Source organism: Moschus berezovskii, chromosome 7, assembly GCF_049115385.1.
Source record: "Moschus berezovskii isolate FMDL1 chromosome 7, NW_MosBer_1.0, whole genome shotgun sequence".
NCBI classification, from domain to species: Eukaryota; Metazoa; Chordata; class Mammalia; order Artiodactyla; family Moschidae; genus Moschus; species Moschus berezovskii.
Window position 1 is genome coordinate 51104661 of NC_142466.1, and position 24875 is coordinate 51129535.

The 24875-nt window shown below is 40.2% G+C and overlaps 1 protein-coding gene across 3 annotated transcripts in view; it reads right to left on the reverse strand.

Moving 5' to 3' along the window:
• Positions 1-24875, reverse strand: part of DOCK8 (dedicator of cytokinesis 8) — a 245115-nt gene that overhangs the window by 23981 nt on the left and 196259 nt on the right. For all 3 annotated transcript variants that reach the window (XM_055428339.2, XM_055428342.2, XM_088837919.1), the window contains 14 exons: positions 23658-23827; positions 20096-20238; positions 17958-18140; positions 17494-17626; positions 16475-16562; positions 12534-12630; positions 10765-10899; positions 9636-9788; positions 8428-8586; positions 7745-7845; positions 6804-6996; positions 2440-2583; positions 889-1020; positions 296-430 (listed from right to left, as the gene is read on the reverse strand). In XM_055428339.2, coding sequence (XP_055284314.2) covers positions 296-430; positions 889-1020; positions 2440-2583; positions 6804-6996; positions 7745-7845; positions 8428-8586; positions 9636-9788; positions 10765-10899; positions 12534-12630; positions 16475-16562; positions 17494-17626; positions 17958-18140; positions 20096-20238; positions 23658-23827 — 1966 coding nt within the window. The remainder of the gene's footprint in view (positions 1-295; positions 431-888; positions 1021-2439; positions 2584-6803; positions 6997-7744; positions 7846-8427; positions 8587-9635; positions 9789-10764; positions 10900-12533; positions 12631-16474; positions 16563-17493; positions 17627-17957; positions 18141-20095; positions 20239-23657; positions 23828-24875) is intronic.

Sequence of the window (24875 nt, forward strand, 5' to 3'; positions counted from 1 at the left end):
TATACATTCCAGTATTCTTGCCTGGAAAATCCCATGGACAGAGGAGCCTGGTGGGTTACAGTCCAAGGAGTCGCAAAGAGTAAGACATGACTGAAGAGTTAGCATGCACACAGGCATCTTTACCTTGCTTTATTTCATGATTTCACCTAATATCTTGCTTTTATATAGGCAATGTGGGAAACTTTATATATGGATCAATGATGAATGTATGACTCTTGGTTTTGTTGTAATGAGCCATTGCAACTTGCTTTTTGTAAAGTATACAATGTTAATCGCCCAGAATCACTTGTCTTACCTCTAGTCTGTGAGAGATCTCAGGAAGCTTGGTAATTGCAGGCTCTTTGTAAACGAATTCCTTCTCATCCAAATCCCCAAATTTGGATCCATAGAAACCAACTCGGAAGTAGGTTCCAAACATCCTCTTATGACCCTGATGGACAAAAATAAGAAAACGTCTCCTTAGTTTTCTAATTCATGAGGATCCATTGGGTTGCAAAGGACAGGAGTCTTTTATTGTTGGGTTACAAGGCATTTTATTCCTATGGCAAATACAAACAATTCACACCTTTTTTTAAAAAAAAGAATGTTTATAGAACAAACTTGGGAAATAATAGCAAAAAAAAAAAACCCACGAAAGATTTTTAGGATTTATTTTAAGAGAATTTAAGAGATTTTTACATTCCTGGTTGCAAAGTAATTCAACTGCCTTCTTTCACAGTTTGAATTACAGTCCTCTATTTCCAGCCCTTTTCCATTTGATAGGAGAGAGCTATAGTACTGATGTCCATAAGGTCAGTCACTCCATAGAGAGGAAGGAGGGCTAAGCATCTTGAGACAGAGTCACCTGCTATCAGATTATAGGACTTGTTAGTCAGGATCCTCAGCTACCTTGCTAATGATGCTGTCAAAGGCCTTCTGCAGCTTTTCATGGGTGGAGGTCAGCTTCCGGAAGTCTCGATGGGCTTCCAGGATGGGGATGACCAGCTTGTAGACCTCATTAACCGTCTCGTACAGTCCTCCCTTGGAAAGAGGAGGAAAAAAAATCAAAGAGAATTTAATCCACTGGGTGCTAGGGAATGGATATATTATTAGTACCACAATACCTTACAGTGCAGGAATAAACTCTGAGTATCTTTGGGATGGTTGTAACATTCAAACTGAACTAGACATATTCTAAATGGTCCTATCTGATAATGTTAAGTTGGAAAAAGGGGTTTCCTAGGAAAAAAAATAGGACAGGAGACTGGCAGCAGGGACTAAGAACAATTCAGGAAGACAACCTTGGGCATCATATAGCCAGATGGGGGTCCTCATATAGCCAGATGTTCACTGAATGCCTGAAAAGACTTAGGAATCTAACTAGCTGGTTTTCTTGAATTTCAGGAAAAACAAAGTATTCTGGATGTTATCTGGATTCTGAAAGGAAAGCTGGAAAAGCAGAAGATAATTAAAACAACAATTAAAATACATAGGTTGTAGGGTAGAAACTTGGAAATGAAAAGTAGAGAAGAATGAAAAATATTAGGATGAAAACAAATTGGATCAGCTAAATTGAGTGAAGTATTAAATATTTACTTGGCTTAAAATTTGAGGGAGTAGGGAAATTATGAAAATGAACAACAGACTTTCCTTCCTGACCTGAAACTCAGTAACTTAACCTACACAATTTTTTCCCTTTAATTTGGAGTATTTAGATGCAGACTGGGCTTCCCAGGTGGCTCAGTGGTAAAGAATAATCTTCAATGCAGGAGACATAGGTTCAGTCCCTGGGTCGGTAAGATCCCTTGGAAGAGGACAGGGCAATCCGCTCCAATATTCTTGCCTGGGAAATCCCATGGACAGCAGAGCCCGAGGGCTACAGTCCATGAGGTCTCAAAAGAGCTGGACATGACTGAGCAACAACAACAGACCCAGATTAGGTTAGTGAGGGAGTGTCTGTGGTTCCCACTCCTGCATTTCTCTGAGCTGTCTGTGGTCTGTGACAATCCTGAGGATTGCTCAGTTGTCCGGAAAGCTCTATTATTTTCCTCTTCTCCCAGAGGCTCCACCCCAGGAGTTCTCTCAAGGAGAGTAAATGAGAGAATGAGAACATGCCTTGTGATTTATTGTGTAAGCCTGAGCAAGCCATTTCACCTTGCTGTGGCTTAGTTTCCACCTCTAATAAATGGAAATAATACTGTGAAACTGCTGCCCAGCTAATGAGCATGCAGTGAAAGCCAGAATTTTGCTTTCTCAAGATGAAAGGCTTTCTCACCTCCCTGAGAGCTGAGCCAATTTACATACATCAAAGTCCTCCGGCCCCTCCCCTGCCCTGTGCATCCCTGCACGTGGTGTCGTCATGAAGTGGAACTGACTGGCTGGGCACTAAAACCCACACTCAGGGCACGAGCACTGAAGTTCAGGCTGACTGTGGCGACCCGGAGGGTGGTGTGTACTGACCGTGCTGAAGAGCTCGGCCGCCTGCTCCAGTAGGCCCACCAGGCCGCTCTCCGTGAAGTACCGGCCGGAGCACACCCCATCCTCATCAGGTGACAGGGTGTCATCAGAGACGGCAGACTCCTCCAGTACGTTGGAAGAAATATTCTGTAAGAGAACACAGTATGAACCCAGAGAATTGGGGAACCCGACTAACAAGGCACCACAGGAGTCCACAGTAGGGATGAGGAAGCCATCACCTTGTATGATTGTAAAAGGTCTGTAATTCCATCTAGAACAGCCTCTGGCTGCCACTCATTTTGAAAGAACACACAGAACCACTGGCCTTCAAAATTCAAGATTTTCTTTTCTTTTTAACCATTGGCAGATACAGAAAGGATACTTACCTCAATGTAACAACAACTGAGTTGCTTTAGAGAAAGGACCCTAAGGGACATTCAGCAGGGATTGTGGTTTTTAAAATTAACTTTTTAAAAAGTTAATTAGACTCCTTGTTTCACCAGCTGAGTGAAACTCTAAAGTACTTGCTACTCCTGACTTGGCTTGTAGGTGAACAGTCATATCACATGACAATTGCAAATAAGAAGGCCTTCTTTATAGGAATCTTTATGACAATGCAGCAGTTACTGGTTTTTTTTCTCTCCCCTCAAACATTTTGGTCCCTTTTATACACTTTTGTTTTTACATAAACCATAAAGCTGAAAGTCTCTCATAGAGAATGCAGTGATCAGGGCCAGGGCTAGGGCGAGCAAGGTGAAAACCCAGGTCATAACATTTAGGGAACACTCACTCTCAGGGTTCTGTAAGATATGACCTGGAACTTGCTGGACCACGAGAGTGAGTGCTTCCTTAAATTCTGTTTACATGCCTTGCTCACCTCACCCCAGTTCTGGCTCTGGCAGGGACTCTCATACTTTTGACAGGCCAAGAATCATTTTCCTCAATCTGTCTCACAGCTATAGAAAAAATGCACATGGAGTATTAAAAAAAAAAAAACAGGAAACCTTTGTAGCTTAGGGCTGGCAAACAGCGCACATGCTATTTCTTCATATGTCTAGACTCACAGCAGACAGAACTAATTAATTATAGTACTCTTCTTCCTGAAGCTTTTTTCAAAATTCCCCTCAGTATGGTACTCCAATCAGCCACTATCAATTGACCAGGGTTGGCTACCGAAGTAAAATCTGTCTGCCTCTTGTTGGCCTGGCTAGCATGATTGACTGACTCATCCTGAGCATCACGGAAGAGAGAGTTGTTCCAGTCCTGTATCTTCATATTTGAAATTATAAGGTAGTTTTGGGAATACAGGAGACTCTCAGAACCTTTTGTGACCAGTCTTTCCTTCAAACCTGGTCTTTCTACTATGTTTCTGAACTAGAAATAACAGAAGGTCCAAGAGATTTCGTTGAAAAAATCTAATGACCCAAGAAATGAATACTATTAGTATTGTATGCAATTGTTCACATGTAGAGAAATATATTTACAGTTATGCAGTCTTATTAGCTGTAATCAGAGGGAAAAGATTCTGGGCAGATTTTTCTGGCTTCAGAATCAGGGAGGTAAAAGTAACATCAGTATCTAAGAATGAAGACATATCTACATTTGTGGAATAAATACTGCACTCTGGGGCACAGAATTTCAACGATCTCAGCTCCTTGGAATTCAGTGGCCTCAAGGTTATTTTCCTTGCACAGATTTATTTATCTCCAGTTTATAATTCCTTTCCAAAAATTCAATTTCACTGGAGCAGAACAAGGTTGAAAACTAAAGCACACAGCATTTAAGAAATCAACACTGGACATCTGTTGTTAATGCTGCCCAAAATTCCTTCATCTGTCTATAAAGTAAAGCCTCCAAGGAAACCATCCATAACTGCAGGTGTGGACCTCAACTCTGGTCCAGCCAATCATAGCATTCCATGTCTCTGACCACTATGATTGGTTCTGAGATGAGCACATGACCCGGTCAGAACCAACAGATGCACTGAGACTGTCTCGGCAACTTCTGGAAATAAGGCATTTCTCTATTCTCCTGGACTTGAACCTAGGGAGATGTAAACAAATATTTCTCAATGAGTGTGGGAAGCCAGTGAAGAAAGAAGCTGAGCTAACATAACAGAAAGCAGAGAGTGGAAGTGATGATGACACTGAGGTCTGAGGACACTGTTTGGGCTCTTAGGTCCAGTTTGGCAGGTGCTACTCCAGACTCATCTCTCATGTAAGCTGATAAATTCCATTTCTACCTTAGGTCAGTCTGGATTAGGTTTTCTGTCATGTGCAAGCACACATTTCCTAAAAGACTCGCTATGCCTCATTTGAGAGAAAGGAGACTTGGTTCATAACCATCAACATAATTTGGCTTCTCTTCTCACCATGTTCTGTGTGTTGAAGACCTCATACTTCACAGTTCCTTCTGCTTCCCCTTCCCCTTTCTTGTCTTTCTGAACATTCCATGGCCCCCAAGCTGGGTCACATGATAAATACAGTTTCTTGTTCCTCTTTATTACAGCAGTTATGATAATTGTAATTGAGTAAGAAATGGAAGAATTAGCTATATGATGTCACTCTCTGGCTGGAATGTAAAGTTCATGAGGACAAAATAAATGCTCAATAAATATCACCTAAAAGAATGAATGAGTGAATAAAGATCTATGAAAAAACAGAGCTATAAGCCCCCACACAGGAACAACATGGAGGTTTTCTGTTGCTTCTACTCACCCTGGTATAACTTACTATAAGCAATAGAATTCAAGGTGAAATAAGAATTGCAAGGCTTACAAAACAGGAAACAATAATTAAATGCCATTAATATTTAAGTGACAAATATAAAATAAAATGGGAAAAAGTAAATGGGAAAAAAGCATTAAAGTTTATAAGCAATAGTTAATGAAACAAGACAAAAGGATGATATAATTCCATATTAAGTGGTAAGTCCAAAGATTTCTGGGAACTGAAAGAGGAGTACTTATATTTTTCCTTGCTAATATCAAATGGTCAAAATTAATTTGGCAAAAAAATATATATCTAAAATTGGTTTTTATACCTTTCTTCACTATTATGTGATTCAAAATCAGGTGTGATATTTTTATGCTTTGGGGGTAAGAATTACATTTTTGGCTTTTTATAATGAACATTTCTGAATTGAGAATAAAATTTATTTGCTGAGAATGAAATGACAAATATTATTGGTACTGAAGACCATAAGAAAGGAGGAATTAATAATATGAGGCAATACCCAGATTGCCTGGTGAACAGCATTTAGGAAATCAGAGACTCCTGGCTCTGCCAACAGCAGTTTTTGTGTCTTACTTTCTAAGCCTGGGAAAGCTACTTTGAATCTCTTCTTTCTGGTTTGCACAGCATCACAAAACGGTGTTGAAGAGCAACAATGAGAACCTAAAGCCTTTTATAGAATCAGTCCTGTAAATTCAAACAGGAATAATCCAAACACTTGTAAAGTAAATGACTTTGTGAGTCTGCCTTGAAAAGGGCTCTCTTTTTGTACTATATTGTTACAGGTTTCAGGGATGGTCATTTCTACGGATTAGGGCTCTAAAAGTACCCATAAAATTTTTGTTTCCTCTAAAGACTGTTTAGAGTAATTAGCAAAAACAGTCCAAGTGACCACTGAGCATTGCAACCTGAACCAACTTTCAGACCTAGCAGACAATTTCCCATTGCTAATGATGGGTAATATTCAGCTTATCCTAAGACATTATTGATTCAGCCCTTTTTTCTTTCCCAGGTCAGTTTGGTTCTTTCTCAATTTTAGATTAGAGAGGAAGATGTTAAAGAGTTGGGGAATATAATCAAAGGAATGGGCCTGGAGGGGAATAATTTCTCCAATATTTGGAAAAAATACTTTCACATTTGTCAGTATACTGTGCCAGTTACAAGTCTTTGAGAAAGAGTTTAAATGACCTTAGAAAAGTTGCTCTCTCAATTTATCTGTGCAGCAGGAGTAATAATACCTTCTCTATTTGTCTGTTTCACTGGTTTATGGAGAAGGTCAAATGAAATCATGGATATGAAAGTATTTAGGAATGTCAAAATGCCTATCATATCTATATTTACTGTAAAAAAAAACCCAAGACGGTAAAGCTATTAGAAGAGGCAAATATAATACACTAAAGCAGGTCTTCTCAACTTTGGCAATACTGATATTTGGGGGCCAGATAATTTTTTTGTGGTGGGAGTTGTCCTATGCATTGTAGGGTGTTTAGCAGCATCCCGGGCTTATACCTATTAAACGCCACTAGTACCCACACCCCCACCCTCAGTTGTAACAACCAAAAATATTTTCAGCGATTGGCAAATGCCCCCAGATGAGAGCCACTGCACCAAAGGAAAAGGTGAACTTGCCCCCACCTGAAAGCTGACGCTGCCCACAGGCAGGTAGCTGTGGTCCTCCAACATGCTCAGATATTCGGCCACCAAAGCAGCCGCGTGTACCAGGCACATGGCGGCCTCTGTGTAGCACTTTCTCTTGGTGTGTTTCTCTGCCATGTTCTGGAGCCAGGTCAGCCGCAGATCAGGAGATGCCTGGTAACTCTTGGCAATTCTGAAGATGGGTTTAGAAAGTTTCAAAGACAACTGGTTAGTGATACTGTTTTTCTATTGGGTATGGACTTAATTTTTCCCTTGAGAGTTTTGGCTACATGTTCAGAAAATAAGAGAAAAGGCAAACATGCATCAGTCCAACTGTTTTTATTTCAGTTGAAGGACCCTAAGAATGCTATAATTAGTTGAAGATTTATGGGGGAAGAAAAGACCTGATAAAATGATGTCTATTTGAATAGAGCACTAATAATTTTTCTTCCTTCACTTTCCTTTATCTCAAAATAATAACAGAAGACAAAAAGTACTACCCTTCTTATGACATCGTGTCAGAACAATTTTGTCTTTGTAAGTAGTTTCTCCTAAAACAAGGATTATAAAGCAAAAATTTAAACTACAGAGTAAAATATGATTTCTAAATGAAACTTACATGCATGTCTGAATGTAAGTGAAAAAAATTTCAGATATAATTCATCTAACAGTTGATAGTTCTTTTCTCTCATTCTATGGTAAGCAGAAAATCATGTTAAAAATATATATCTCCCTTTAAATCAGGGAACTCTTTCTGAAAACGTGTACATGAATCAATACCTTCCAAATGATGATTTTCTACCAATTTCTAAGTACAGTTCTGGCTGTCAGCCAAATCAGTGTACCCACATTTCCTGTTGTAATTATATTCATGAAAACTTCATAGTGGCAAACTTTAGATCTTTAAGTAACACACTTTTGATTTCATCAGAAAAGTTCACCTGTACATGAGATCCATAAGCATCTCGGGATCTTCCTGAAATTCCCTCATTTTCACTGTGTCATATAAGATGCTATTCAGATTGCAGAGAAGTTCTTCCACCTGGAAGAAAAAAAGTGTATACCGCAAACAACCTTAGAATTGTAGTCCATGGTAACAAAAAGTTAGGATTGCACTGGGGCAGTCATGAGCAGGCTTTGCTAAGATAGGAGAGATCACAGGTGGAGGGAAGTCTAGACTGGATCCTCTTTGACCTTCACTTTGCAGGTCCAGGCACTGCCAAGGCCTATACATGAGTTAACCTTTGACATCCATGTATTAGTCCTGAATCCTTATACTATCTTCTCTCTCCAGTACTTTTTTGGTTAAATTAGTTTAAGTTCTTTGTGACATGTAAGCCCTCAACTGTACTCTGGAAATCAGAGCTTTTTATAACAACTAGGAGGCAGCTTAGGACCTCAGCTTAGGTTCCATATAATGCATATGACAATATTTTGCATAATTACCTGTATCATATGACATAATTATATTTCATAAAAGTTATATAATATACAAAATGTTATATATCTTATACACACACATATATGCACATATATATATATATGTATGTATGTACACACACAGAGGTTTAAAACTGGCTGATCCCAGACAAATGTTTGAGACAAAGCATGCTCTTCGGTCTACCTGCATGGGAAAAGGAGTGGTCTGCATGGCTGTGTCCTCTTCTGCATAGGCCAAAATTGTCCTCAAGGATCTTCTCAGGTACTCCTCATTAAAGTCTTGTGCTTTTCCCACCAAAGATGCCAGAGACATGGTTACTTGCATCTTTACTCTTGCAAAGTTCTGAGTCAGGGAAAAAAATGGTGGAACAAACAAGAGGCAGTCAGCTAGTAGATAATTGGAGGTGGTAGAGCCAGACAACAATAACTCTCCAGTGTTTCCTTTACCCAAGCTCAATCATTTCCTTTTTTCCCAATGAAATGTGAGCCATACTTTGCTCATGATTCATACTGTTGTTTAAATGGTTTAAATGGGTATTGCTCTGACATAAATCTGTCAGCCCCCTTTAAATTTTCATTGAGGACTGGGCCAGCTCTGTGCAGTAACGCTGAAAGGTTCCTACACAGCTGGGTCACAGAATGTCTCCTTTTGTGCCAAGATTGTTCTTCTTGGAACTTTATTTAAACTTCAAAGAGGAGCAGAATCTACATAGGCAAGATTTCTGAGATTTCTGGACTCTGGGTAGGCAGTGATTTTCTGTTTCTCCTTTCCTTCTAGGCCCATGGAAAAATATGGTGATTCCAAGGGGCTCTGACAAATGTCCTGAAGGCTTTTCAATAGCTACACCTAATACATTCTGAGGACCCTGCCTTTCTTCCATGGACCAAATTATCTTTGAATATCAGTTGAACATGCTCATTAACATGACCACAAATGTAAACTGCAAAAGAGCACATCAAAATCTAGACCAACTAAGACTGTGCTGTAATAAGGCTGAATTCCAAAGGCTACTAAGCTTCAATGATCACTTTGGCATAGACGATAGTGATCATTTCAAATTCTCTTCCACAGGTCATTCTGGCACCAATCAGAATGTGGAAAAAAGAGAAACTCTTCCAAAGTCCTAATTCTGTTGTATTTTTCACCCACAGATGACAACCTTGAATCTACACATAGCCATTCATTTCTTATGGAAACACACTGATGGAAAACACTGCATTCATCAGTCTTAATAATTTACTTCTAGATGGAAATTCAGAAAAAAGCTGCTATCCATCTACATGTCTAATTGTTCCCTTCACACAGGGTAGAAGTCAACTGCAATAGTGCACACTTTTCCTCCACCAGTGCTTTGCACTGACTCTTGATTCTAGGTCCCCTTGAGCACTCACGCTGGTGGCTCCAAAGCTGAACCTCATGAGAAGGTAGAGAGTGGCGCAGGCTTGGCTGCGGGTGATGTCCATGCTGCTGCTGCAGTGGTGCAGCACCCGCTGACACAGGTCTGCACACTGCTCCACTTCCTCCTCAAACAACAAGTCGCCAAACTAGGAGAGACACAACGGCATTAGACATCACTTGGCACATTCATACCCTTTCTGGACCAGATGTCTGTTGAGATATGTAAATGTCTGCTTGGACAAGCAAAGCCCAGAAGAGTTAATGCACTGCTCCATAAAGATAATGAGTTACTTGAGTCAGAAGATGAACTGAAGCAGTGGAGTTGACTTGATCTCATTAGGAACTGCTTACTAAGATCAAGGCTACATAATTATCTGCACGGTTAGCCAGGCTGCATTCCCTGGTGAAGTCACAGCCCTGAAGGAATTATCCCATGTTTCCCTGGAAATTATTGGTGACTAAGAGCAAATGATCCTGACAGGTGAGAGCAGAGAGAGTCCACTTTATTTTGGCTGTGCCTCATGGCTTGTGGGATCTTAGTTTCCCAACCAGGGATTGAACTACTGAAAATGCAGAGTCTTAACCACTGGACCACCAGGGAAGCCCCAGGAGTCCACTTCCTAAATGTAAAAGATACCAGGTAGAGGTCAACAACCAAGATTTTCAATAAAGGGAGGGGGGGAGCACAGAAATCTGGATTATACCATTTTACTTTAGGAAACTCTATATTCTTCAGGCTATGAGAAATTTATTACTAAACTTTCTGGCATTTTATGATGTGACATTTTGTAAGACTCACTAATGGGAGTCATGCAGAAGAACTGAATCTCATTCAGATAAGATATTAATGAAAAAAAGGTGAAAACAAATCTGCTCAATTGATTTCCACTCTCATATCTTCAGTGAGTGGGCCCACATTTCTAATGTGAGAGGCACTGGTGAGTCTCACAGAATCAGTGTATCTGCTTCCTTCCTAACGAGACTTACAACTTTTATCTCAGTGTCACTTTACACAGTGGTGGTCTGCGGGTTTTGGTGCACCTAAAGCAAGAAATGTGAAGCTAGACTGATGAGAATCTTAACTCTTAATTAAGAGTAAGAGAACAAGCATCCCATGTTTACCTTGGCAATGAGAGCACGGAGTGTCGCAAAGCAGTGTGTTAGGTATGTGGTGCTCTGATCACAGCTCAGAGAATTCACAAGGACCCTTAGCACGCCTCCCAGAAGGCTGTCTTTGCAGTCCAGAGCCGAGCTCGCCTGGGGGAAGGGAACAGCATCAATGAATCCCTGTGCTATGCCCGTGAACTGAGAGGGGAAGACAAAAGTAGGTCCACTTTTGGCTATTAGCACAGTGACGCTGACATTTCATCTCTTGGTCTATGATCTTAAAGATTTGAGAAAGTACCCTGCATATAGTCCATCACCAGGAGTGCTGAAGCCCGATTTCCACATGACTTTATTCCAAAACTCTCAACTGATTTGGGTTTTACGCCTTACTCTGGGCTGCTAACCCAAGCTATAAGGCACACCTCCCCCTCATTCTGGGTAAGCTTTTGGAAAGGTCTTTCCTTGTATACAAGGCACAGCTTTCCTTGTGGGCCTCCCAGGGGCTGCTTGTGGCAGTGACGTTTCTAAATAGAAGCTTATTTATCACCTGCAGCAGGACTAATAGCACCAACGTCAATAACAATTTTCAACTGCCTTTGAAAACTGCAAGTACATTTTGAGCATGGATGTTAGGAAGTCAGCACTCAAAGCAGTATTGTATGAAGATACAATCAATGTGATGTCAAGTATTTGATACCAAGTATTTATCAAAGATACCATATACTTATTGTCTTTATTTTTATACAATAATTACACTTTAAGAGGCAAAAGTTGGATTACTACGGTTCAACTGTGTTTTGACGACATTTCTTTTTCTAGCCCTAGAAACAATACTGGATCCATTCTAATAAATGATTTTTCATTGGAAACATGTAAGGACTCATTTCTGAGGTTAACTAAAAATGTTATCACCTAGATGTCTTGAGAATTTCTGGAAGAATTCACTTAGAAGATGAAATTAGTATGGTGAACTGCATTACTGTAAAGTTCACAGTGATATAATAGTTTTCTACAGGAGGGTGGGCAAATTCGTGGTACAGATTATTTTTCTTCATTAATTTGTGTCCAAAACAGACATCATTAATCACACTTTGCACTCTTTTTACTTCGTCCAGTCATAATCTTAGCTCCCAAACAGACATCAACCATAATTCAAATGGGGTTGACCTAGCAAAAAAAAACAAACCAACAACCTACCTACCACAACTATTATAGGTATTGAATTATAAACCCACCACTCACATTATAATCTTTGCATTCACTCAAGTAGATTTAACTATGAGGGTCAGTCTGGAAAGAGTTAGGATAAGCACCTAACTCTTTCCAAGTGAACATCAAGTCAATGAATCCAGAAGAATGTTCTGTTTATGTGTTTCTGGAATTTCTAAGGTGGATGCTATTGTAAATAGTTTTCATTACTGTAAACAGTCTTTCACTTTCACCTCCTTTGTCTGGCTTCCCTTGTGGCTCAGCTGGTAAAGAATCCACCTACAATGCAGGAGACCTGGGTTTGATCCCTGGGTCAGGAAGATCCCCTGGAGAAGGAAAAGGCTATCTGCTCCAGTATTCTGGCCTGGAGAATTCCAAGGACTGCACAGTCCATGAGGTCACAAAGAGTCAGACGCAACTGACTCACGTTCATTGTAAACAGTAAACTTCCTGACTTCATTAAACAAAAAGCATTTTCTATCATGCTTATTTTTTCACAATTTTCTATAAAGGATTCTTCTTAAATTCCAGTGGACATATTCATGTTGAACAGATCAGGTGTTTGTTGTCCTCACCTGGATAATGTTTTCCTGCATATCAAGGATGATTAAATTTGCTTCTGTAGCCAGATTGCCACTGATCAAGGCTTCTTGATCTAACTCTGCCTTTGTCCTAAGAAACAAAAAGAGGTCAAATTAAAGTGTACATCAAATCTGGTCATTTCCTGATGATGGTAATTCACATGCCAAGTGTAAAGAAATCTTCTGAAGAGTCAATCTAGGAGTGAAAACAAAGCAGCTGGTCACTGGCAACTAAGGAATATAGGTACCTTTCGTAACTGGAGCCTGGTTAAAAGATTTTCTAGGTAGCGCCTCCAGGCCATCTCATCCCCACCATTATGAATAATGATGACAATTATAAAAATAACAAATGGGTAGAAAAGCAATTATTGGTTATTACTAGCAATTAGGCCAGCCAATCAGATTGTTGCTTAAAGCTTGAGGATCATTCTTGCATTTCACCTGTGAGAATCATCTCCCAACCTGAGCCAAGAAGCCTCCGCAACAAGCTAGAGGAAGTGAGACTGGGTCTGACGTGAATTTGGCTAATCACGATCCCGCTGGATTAGGAAAGGATGATGTTTCAGAAGTGGTCAGGGAAGAGTCAGTGTCTTGACTTTCCAAAGACTGCTTTGGGGTTGTACAGTCAAGTACGGGCCTTTTGTCCTCTTCCAATGGGAAGCAAGGCTGCATTCCTATCGGGCACACCATCTAACTTCCTGCTGGATGTCAGTGGTTATTACCCCCCAGGGAATGGAAAATTACCTAGTGCTGCTTTTCTATTAGGTTCTTTTTTAAAGGAATCAGAGCATTTTATGTAGTAATTCATCCATTCCCATAAATTTCAAGTGAAGCTGGAAAGAGAGATTTCGTATCTTCAAATTTAGTGGCCAGGAAAGGGAAATGTGAAGAACTGACTTTCTCAAGATGTCCCAGTGGCTAAAGTGTTGCCATAGAGGCTGGGGCATCCTGATATGAGCTCAAAAGTCTTGGTCCAAGATCATCACTTAGCTGTGCTCGAGTCCCTTCACTCAATGATGAGGGCATTGCTGTTGCTTGAGGACTCAGAATTAACACTTTCTATGTTTTAAATGTTTTCATGCCTAGGATAGGCTCTGTGGTCCCAAGCTGCTCTATATTTTTTCCTCATTCTCCAAATGACAATATTTATGTAAAATAAGTGAAACAGAAAGCTTCTTTTTATTAATTAACTCGTATGGCAACCCACTCCAGTGTTCTTGCCTGGAGAATCCCAGGGACGGGGGAGCCTGGTGGGCTTCTGTCTATGGGGTCACACAGAGTCGGACACGACTGAAGTGACTTAGCAGCAGCAGGTTTAGATTTAGAGCAAAGCTATTTAAGAGAAACATAATGGGGGGTTACTTGTGTCATTTTCTATTCTGTAGTAGCCACACAGGTGAAATTAATGTTAATATATTTTATTTAACCCAATATATCAAAAATACTGCTGATGTGTAATCACAATAAAATTTATTAATGAGATATTTTACATTCTTTTATCTGTGGTAAGTTCAAAATCTGACATGTATATTTTCACTTACTGTATTACCATGACTACTGTACTAGACAGTGCAGATCTAGCATGACCTAATCTGGGGGTTTTTTCCCAAATTTTTAAATTGTGGCAAAATACACACAACGTAAAATTTACCACCTTAACCATTTTTAAGTGTACAGTTATGTGGTCCCAAGTATACTCATATTGTGCAACCATCATCACCACTAATCTGGATTTAAAAAGCCTATCAACTATTTCCTCAAAACAACGGTTCTCAAATCTGACTTCACAAGAATCAAATAGGGCTTTCACCACATACTGTGTGGGTCCCATTGCTGGAGATCCTGCATTAACTGGCCTGGGGTACATCTGAGCACTGGGAGCTATTAAAGCTCCCCAGGCGATTTTAATGTACAGCCGGGTTGAAAATGACTGCTCTAAAAGAAACAGAGCCAAAATAATTGAAAAAGTGGTCTAAAAGAAGGTGAAAGACACCACTGCTATAATTACAAAAGTTTCCCAAACAGCTAACTTGCATGGTTACAATTTTGCTACGGTTTCTCTTTTAAAAAATCACCCATGAAGATGATCAGAAGTGAATCACTACCTTTGGTAACAAGCAGCCCAAAACGTAGCTCAGGGCTGACTTGACCTGGAAGGGTTTGGTGTGCCCTGTATGGAAAGCCTCAGTACTGTGTTGTTTCTGTGACAAAAGGGAAAGGTTTCCCAAAACATCCACTTACACAGCCCAGGCAGTCATGCTTTCTGTTCGGCTCTTCTTTTAGTCTCATGGAGCAGATGGCCTAACTGCCTAAGCAGTTCTGTGGTAACTAACTACATGTAACAGTTCTTTAATTTGTGTGTGTGTTGGGGGGGAGGTGTGGGGTTCAATGCCTAAATTAAAACTTACAGACTCTCAGAATCAATAGTTTATAAATCAGTTCAGGGAAATTAGAACAAGCACAAAATACCCAAAGCAAATGGATATGATTCCCAAGAGCAACAACTGGGCTATACAAGTAACACATATAAGAAAGATATTTATCTCCTTAATGCTTTAAAATAAACTCGACTCCAAAAGTCCCATAAATGAACCAGAATGATCCATTCTTGTGATAACAACAAAGATAGTAACATATTTATTTATAAGAAAACACTGCTACTCAAGCCCACCTCACCCCCGACTCCTCCTTATAAGGGATGTTTTATATACCATGGGGATGCCCTGCCTATGCCTTGTCAAGTGTATGCATGTGGGGAGGGGCTGTCTTAAGCCACATAGTATCTTTGCCAGTGAACCCCAGGATTCATTAGGCTACCTCTTGCTAAGAGGAACAGCAGATATTCATATGTGCTGTCTATTCAAACAATTCAGTTTTAGCCCTCATAGGTCCAAATTGTTGTGTATATTGCAATATGGATATAGCATATATTGCAATCCAAGCAGGTTTTTCTTCTTTTACTTTAGCATTATTTTCTGATAATAATATAACATAATACACATTCATTGTAGGAAATACAGAAAAGTATAAAAAGGAAGACATCCTTCACAAACATTCTCAACACAAAGAAAATCATGGTTAATGTTTTGGTAAATTTCCTTCCAGTCTTTTAAACATATATCTACTACGTATAAAGATTTAAAATTATACTCTAAAAACAAATGTCTACTCTGCTTTGTTCACTTAACATTGAATCATAAGCATTTCCCATATCATTAAAATGATTTGGAAACATTTAAATGCCAACCTAATATTTCATTATCTATTTCCCTATTCTTTAGCATTTAGAATGTTTCAGTTTTGTGTGGGGCTTCCCTGGTGGCTCAGCAATAAAGAATCTGCCTGCCAATGCAGGCACATTGAGACTTGGGAGACACAAGAGACTTGGGGTCAATCCCTATTGCTCGGGAAGATCACCTGGAGAAGGAAATAGCAACCCATTGCAGTATTCTTGCCTGGGAAGTCCCAGGGACAGAGGAACCTGGCAGGCTACAGCCCATGTGGTTGCAAAGAGTTTAACAAGACTTAGTGACTAAACAACAATTTTTTTTTTTTTACAATTTTATGTAATGCTGACATAAATATCCCTGATATACATCTTTGTACACATTTCTGGAGTGGAAATATGGATTGAAATGATGTGGTCCTGGGTACCCTGTCCTGCCTCATCAACAGCCTTTGTTAAGTTAGCTGAGATTGCTAAACATTCGTTTTCTTTAAATGCTTATTAATGTGATAAATGTTTAAGAGCTGGAAATCATAACTCTTTATACCACTGATTATCCTGGAACCCTGGATGAACTAAATGTATACAGATAATGATGTTTCATTTCCTTACCCTTGGAAGGATGTAGTTGTTTCAGTAACACAAGTAGCCTGGGAAAAATCGTTTTGAACTTTAGGTAAAAGTGGCACAAAGTTGCTGAGTGACTTACTTATCTAGCTTCTCATTAGCTTGCCGCCAATGTGTCTGCTCTTTCCTCCATCTCAAATTTTCATTTAGGCCTGGAAATCGGTCATTCCCTAGAAGTTAAGAAATGCACAATAGGAATTTGATTAGCAGTAGCAGCAAGATAACCAGAAGTTCTGTAACAAGCTCAACTGAGGGGACTCAGTGCTGTTTCTCCAGATAATTAGAATCCATGCTGGTGCTGGTGGGAGGCCAAACTCACAACCAAGTCTGGGATGGGTTAGTCTGCTCTTTGATTGACAGGCTAGACCTCAGAAGCCTTTCTGGAATGTTGGCAAGCACATCTCCCATGGACACAGGGTTCCAGTGAAATCAGGGTTTCTCCCCAAATTATTTATTTATGAAGAGTGTTGGTGTTGAAAAAGGGTGCCCAACCACCCCTGAGAAGCTCAGCGCCTTCCAAGTTCCCTACCACCGTGTCCCACTGAAGAGCAGGAACCATCACTTTGTTTTCCTTAAGCACAATGGATAAGGCTGATGTGCCCTAAAGAGAAGAATTCAGCCTTTTGGAGATCACTCTCAGACTGTGGGGTGGGACCCTCTAAGACCACTGCAGGAGGGGACTGGACCTATTCTAGTAAACCCTACATGACTTGGGGAAATGATCTTGGAACCAGAACTATCCAGTAGGACTATCTACATAGACTCTTCAAATGTCCCAGGGAGAAGTGAGGGAGACACCATTCATCATCCCACGACTCATATTCTTGGATGGGACCTTTAACCACCAATAAGTTTTAAACAGAAGATGCCATCTGAGGACATTTTCAGGACTCCTGTGATCTCAGGAAAGGAGCTTTCCTTTAGAGGAGTGCGGCTAACATCACATACATCGTGTGCTGAATCCTAGAATCTGCTTGACTCTATTACCACAACGTGTTAAGAAAGGGATGGTGTCCCCTCATCATGAGGGAAGGATGCTCCTTCCCACAAAGGGTATCAAACTCTGCTGACGGAGAGCAGGGAAGGGCTGACCCAACACACCTGGAGTCCGGCAGCGCCGCATCATCTCCCCTCGGGCCCCTTCCCCACGGAGCAAAGCCTCTTCCAGCCTGGCCTTGACATCCCTCGACTTCTGCAGAACTTGGGTACTGACTTTGTCAGAACTCTGTTTTCCCTGGACAGGACACAGGCAGGAGGACATTAAGTTTGGGGAGTTCTCTGTTCATGGGGAGAATCCTAAAGACAGAACACCCCATGGTGACATCAGACAGTTTGGACATATGCTACACAGACACCCTGTTCTGGGGGATCCTCTGGCTGAAATTCTGTCAACGGGAATGACATTCTCTCTGAAGAAGACAGAGATCCTTTCCCAGTGGAATTATCATATCTCGATAGGTTACGGATATGCAAATAGACTTTAATACAGAAATAACACAAAATTAAGGATGTTGCCATTGCCCAAACAGAGGGGGAACAGTGAAAAGACAGAACTTGAGAGATACCTTGTATTCAAAACATGAGACACAGATGAAAAGGAGATCTAAAATCCTGTTTAGCTGCATGGATGGCAAGTCGGCAATCCACTTCCTAAGGAGGCTCTGGTCAGCATTTTTCATGATCCACAGGAAGCAGATCATGAGGTTTCGGGTCGTGTCAGCATTCAGCATGTTGTACTGCTTGTAGGGCTGGAAGGAGGCAGATTGGGAGATGGATGCAAGGGAAGAGGTTGAGCAGCAGACACATGAAAGGAATGTTGATTTCTTAGGACGCAGTGTCGGTACTTCTTCCTGGGCTGGTGGTCTGTTTAGGGGAACTCTGCCTTCTCCTGGCAGTGGAAGCTGTGTTCTTTGAGCTGGGCTGCTGGGAAAAGGGGCTGGTCTGGGGCAGTATTCTAACCAGGCTTTCAGCCACGTAATTGTGGATACCCTATGTTTTAGGAGCCAGAGAAGGCAATGGCAACCCACTCTTGCCTGGAAAATCCCATGGATGGAGGAGCCTGGTAGGCTGCAGTCCATGGGGTTGTGAAGAGTCCGACACGACTGAGCGACTTCACTTTCACTTTCATGCACTGGAGAAGGAAATGGCAACCCACTCCAGTGTTCTTGCCTGGAGAATCCCAGGGAAGGGGGAGCCTGGTGGGCTGCCGTCTATGGGGTGGCACAGAGTCGGACACGACTGAAGCAACGCAGCAGCAGCAGTCTGTTTCAGGAGCAGTATGGTCTGGTGGTCTGCCGTGGACCTTGACCATGCCCTCCCCCCACCCAATCTCAGTAATCCACAAAGCCTTCCAAGCTGCTAAGATCAAGTATATCTCCTTCACACCGGAGACTGCAGGGTTGGACTTATAGCAGATAACTACCCTGGCTTGTTTCCCAAAATACCCTAACTATTCAAGATTTAGCTTCTTTGTCAGAGTCCAAAGTATAAGGGTCATGAACTGCTCAGCAAATGAATCAAATACATAATTCAGTGAAGTCCTTTAGAACAGTACTTCAACCACAATTTATGTTTTCCTGGGGACAGGGTGTGGGGGCTCAGGCTATTTGCTCTCATGCTTTGGCCACAAGTGTTCATTCTAGAGTGCTGAGCACACTTTGTCACTCATCCAAACAACACAAAGGACAGCATGTGATTCACGTGGCTAATATCCAACGGAATACAGGAGTGAAGCTGCAGAGAGGTGTTAGTTCATATGTGAGGGGAATGGTAGGTTTGAATGGGGAGGATAGAGCTTACAAAATTACTTTAACTTTTGTTTTTCTGAGTATGACCACAAGAAGAAGTAATATTTTTAAATGTATTATAACTTCATAGGAAATATCTTCTACGAGGTGAACCTTGGACTTTTGAGTTTCTCTGTTGGAGACAAACAAGAATGTAAAAGGCACATACTACCTGATGCACCCAATTTTGGTAAGACGGATATCAGAAAGGTAGAGGAGATCATAAAGCACATCATACTTGTTAAGTTGTAGGATGAGTAATGTCAACTCTCCATGTCTTTTCTCTTTTTCACCTCCTGTCATTCAACTCTTATTGGTGTGTATTGAGTGTGGGGGTGTGTGTGGGGGGGGAACTGGGGGTTGCTAGAGGGAAAAGAAGACAGTCACCTCAGCAAAGCAGAATTATAGGTTGAGAGGCTGTCTTCCCAGGAAAGAACTGGGTTGAGTTCTCTGCAGATATGAATGCTACACTGAAATGCAAACTTAAGCTGGAAAATGCAGTTCTGTCTTGGCAAAGGGACTGTCAGAGCTCAGCAAGGAACAGAGGTAGATTCCACAGAGTGCAAGCCTCCCACCTGAGGGATCCTTGGTTTGATCTTTGCAATATCTCAGATTTTCCAAGTTCATCTTTCTTGGTTTTCCAAACCTTGAACTTAACACTACTGAAATTGCCTGAATTTGTTCTGTGAGTCTCTTGCTATTGTCAGAATCCTGTCTGACTCTGTGTTACCTCACCTGTGTCATTTACCTTCTCAACTGCTAGCCTCACACGATTTCTTTCAGCATTGAGCAATAAGGCAGAAATCTCAATGCCTGCTCTATCCTGGGTTCTGGTAGGTGAATTTAGGAACACATCCATTAATAGATGGGAAAAGACACAAAATGAAAAATAAACAGGAGAATGTGGACCAACATACCAGGGAAGACAACATTGTTCCACTTGTCTTCAAATTAAAATTTCCAGCTATAGCCAATGCCACATTCTGATTAATTGCACTGGTCCCTTCTTGTTCTTCATCTGAACCATTGGCACGATTTTTTCCACCTCGAGCTTCTGCAGCTGCAATTAAAATATTATTGATCTTACTACATGATCCAGGAAGCAATCACCCTTCCTGGTATTTACCCAAAGGAGCTGAAAACTGATGTGCACACAAAAATCTGCACACAGATGCTTACAGCAGCTTTATTCATAATTGCTACAACTTGGAAGTAACTAAGATGTCTTTCAATAGGTGAATGGATAAAAAACTGTGGCACATTCAGACAATAAAATATTATTCAGCGCTAAAAAGAAATGAGCTGTTAAGCCATGAAAAGTCATGGGGGAAACTTAAATGCATATTACTAAGTGAAAGAAGTCCACCTGGAAAGGCAAAACTATGGAGACAGTGAAAAGTTCACCCCTCCTATTCTCACTTGGCGCCCATACATCTGTTCCCTATGTCTGTGTCTCTATTTCTGCCTTGCAAATAGGATCCATTATACCATCTTTTCTAGATTCCACATATATGTGTTAACATACAGTATTTGTTTTTCTCTTTCTGACTTAATTCACTCTGTATGACAGTCTCTGGGCTCATCCACATCTCTACAAATGACTCAATTTCATTCCTTTTTATGGCCAAGTAATATTCCATTTATATACGTACTACATCTTCTTTATCCATTCCTCTACTGGTGGACATCTAGGTTGCTTCCACTTCCTGGCTATTGCAAATAGGGCTACTATGAACATTAGGGTGCATGTATCTTTTTGAAATACATTTTTCTCTGGGAATATGCTTAGCAGTAGAGGGATTTCAGCATAGTAATTTTAAACCTGACATTAAGCACTATTTATCTGTTACCATCTATAGTGAAAAGCAGGCAGTCTAATAAAAGAGACAAAATGTCCAGCACAAGTTTAGGCTAGAAATTAAGTTTTCAAACTGTGAAAACTTCAAAGCTTTCATAATACTTTTCTATAATATGGTATTTTTACTTCACTTATATATTTCAAATAATGGCCAAATATAAAGGAATATAAAATTACAGAATTAAATAAGTACCTTATAGAGTAATAAGCCATTATTACAAATTCAGCAATAATTTAATAGACTTTGAATGTCTGAAATAAATGTTAATTTATTATACTCATGTAATATATTTATATTTATACATAGGTATAGATGTACGCAAACAAAATAGGGACCCACAGTTTAAAACGTTTATTTTTAAGACTATGGTCAATTACACATAGAAAGTATTTGTTTAAGTAGTTCTGAGGAAAATGTATTAAAACATGTGTGACTGATCCATTAAAAACTCATAATTTTATAGACCTGTCAACATTATAGTTTTTTGACTTTCAATTTTTCAGAAAAATAGCCATGTGAACAGACTTTCACCTGCCAAACTTGTAAAAACAGAACTCAATTTTTAAAAAAATAATAATTCACTATTGTTCTTAAGTCAACAGAATTTTTAAGCAAACAGTGAAATGAAGAGCATGTGGCAATTATTCAAGACCTGATAAAATTATCAGGGTTACTTTGAGGATACATTCTCATTTTTCCTAAATGTGCATAGGCTCATGGTTACAAGAAAAAGAGAGGAGAGAAGGATAAAAACATTTGCTGCCAAGATGCTTTCATAGAAGTTCTCTCATTTCCTCTTTATCACAACCCTAAGATATAGACATTGCTATCATGTTTTTACAGCCGAGGAAAGGAAGGGAAGGCATTAAAAGGTTGAGGAAATTTCCAAAGGTCACATATAGTATAAATGGGCTGGAATTTGAATTCTGTTGTATATTTTTTAATATTATACTCTTAGTTTATCAACCAAAAGATTTCATATCTAATAAATATACTATATTATCTTTAATAATAGAATATTCACATTGTTTTCCCACTTGTTAGCTACATCATGACCAGAAGTTCAGTGCATACATAAAGAAATCATTGAGATTTAAAAGACCAAGTGCTTTGGAAGGGTGGGAAGGGGTAGGAGGTGGGAGGGAGGTTAAAAGGGAGGGGACATATGTATACCTATGGCTGATTCATGTTGCTGTATGGCAGAGGCCAGCACAATATTGTGAAGCAATTTTCCCTCAATTAAATAACTAAGTTTGAAAAAAAACAAAAAAATAAGGCTGGTACTTTAAAAAGATATAATGCTGCTGTACGCTGAACAGACCACAATATAGAGTGAGCATAACTTTCATATGCACTGGGAACCAAAAAATAAAAGTGCTAAAAAGTTATGATCCAAAGTGACTGATTTGGAAAATTTTAATCAACAATGAAACTTTGGATAACGTGTGTTAATGTGATTCCCTGCTTTGGGAACAAATAACAGATCCTCAAATGAAACTTTTTGAAATGTCCACGCAAAATTCTACAAGGGATCTGCAAAGCTATGCTCTGAATTGTACCTTTAAATTCTGAAGACAACTATCTTCTCTGTTTGCCCTTTACTCAGGCACTGCTACAGGAAGCTCTGTGCATCTTACTGTGCAGCCAGCTCATCTGGTGGGCTAAGATAGCTTCTGTCACTTCCTTGCCCATTTTCCACCTCATTTTATGAGCTAAATGATTGTCACCACAAGGAGTTTAGAAATAATTGTCACACAGGACATTTTGCTTTTGAAGGAAGCAAGAAAACATGAAAGTTCTAAGGTTCCAAGCATGACTCCTTACAAGGATTCTACACTTAAGCATTCTTCAGTTAGAAGAATAGCACGGTAATTTCTAAGAACTTCCTTTCACTGAGGGAAAAGCAAAAAGCACCCTGAAGTGGTCAGCATTGTGTGTGTGTGTGTGTTAGGGGGAGGACAGGCAGACGGGATTTGTCTTTCTCGGGTCTCAGACAAGATGTTATTTTTGAGTGAGGGTAGTTTGTCTACATTCCCTAATCCGCACTGTAACATAGAAATAAACTCGGGAGGTGCCTTTTAACAATTGATGCTTTCCTCTGGTGGCGAAGTGGGAGATACTGAATTCCAACCTTAATGAGCTTTTTAGTGCCAAAGGCAAAATTCCTCTGCCATAGCAGCATTTCCTAATAGTGTCAGACAACATGATATATATATATTTTTTTGCATGGTACAAATGTTTAGACTCATTTGAGTCTGCTTCTTTCCTTAAGTGCTCCTAAAATAAAAGAGAAGGAACACTTTATTTCAAGACATCAGACCACAGATCACCAAAAGGTGTAATTCTGTTATTTTCTCATCCTTTGTGGTGTATGGTCTTTAGTGTTCACGTACCAACAGACCAATGAATGAATGAGCAAACAATTTTAAAAAAACATATATACATGTGGCTTAAAAAATACCCTTACCAGGGCCTATGTTTAAAAAGGTTTGGAGATCAGTGGTAGTGATGGCTCACACTAGTGTATCAGCACTGGAGCCAGTAATGGAAACCTCATTTTAGTGGTGAATCTGGCAGGAACCCCCATCAATCCAAAGAAGGAAACAGAAGGCATCATTACCTGTAAAGTCATAGAGCTGTGGCAAAGCATCCAAAATGATACCAACCAAAGGCAGGTAGAGGGCAGCAACTTTGACCTTCACCTCTGGTTTAATACAACGTGGGTCCAGGTCGTGAGAACTCAGCAGGCTGTGGATGGCACTGACAGCTTTCCTTTGTACTTTGCTGATCCTGTTGGCACAACACAAAAAGCCAAAGGCTACAGTGAAGCAAGGTTGACCAGAATGCTCCTAAACAATGAGGTGATGATATGAAAACCAAGCAAAGTAGGGTAGAGGTGTACAGAATCCAGAGACAAGCTGCTTGTGGTCTAGTCCTGGCTCTGCTCTTAGCACAATGTTTAAAGTTCATCATGTTGTAGAATCAATACTTCACCCCTTTTTATCATTGAATAATATTCCACCATATAGACCTATCACATTTTATTTAGCGAAAATGAAAGTCACTCAGTCATGTCCAACTCTTTGTGACCCCATGGACTATACAGTCCACAGAATTCTCCAGACCAGAATACTGGAGTGGGTAGCCATTCCTGGCTCCAGGGGATCTTCCCAACTCAGGGATCAAACCCAGGTATCCTGCACTGCAGGCATATTCTTTATCATCTGAGTCACCAGGGAAGCCCAAGAATACTGGAGTAGGTAGCCTATCCCTTCTCCAGTGGATCTTCCTGACCTAGGAATTGAACTGGGGTCTCCTGCATTGCAGGTGGATTCTTTACCAGCTGGTTACATTTTATTTATGTATTCATCAACTGATGGACATTTGGGTTTTTTCTACTTTTTGGCTATGATGAATTATGAACACTGCTCTGAATATTTGTATAAGTTTTTATGTAGGTATAGGTTTTTTATTTCTCTTAGACATCTACCACAGGGTAGAATTATTGGATCATATGGCAACTCTATATTTAATCTTTAGAGGAACTACATCATTTTCCATTCCCACCAGCAGTTCTATCTTCTCTTTGCCAACATTTGTTATTATCTGTCTTCTGAATTATAGTCAGGTAATATGAACTGACTGTGATCTGCTCCCCTCAAATTCATATGTTTTAACCTAATCCCTTATGTGATAGTGTTTGGAGGTGGGGCCTCTGCGGGGTGCTTTAGGTCATGACATCAGAGCCCTCATGAATGGGATTAGTGCCTTTATAAAAGAGACTGCAGAGAGCTCACTTGCCCTTTTCTGCACAGAGGAACACAGCAAGAAGATGCCC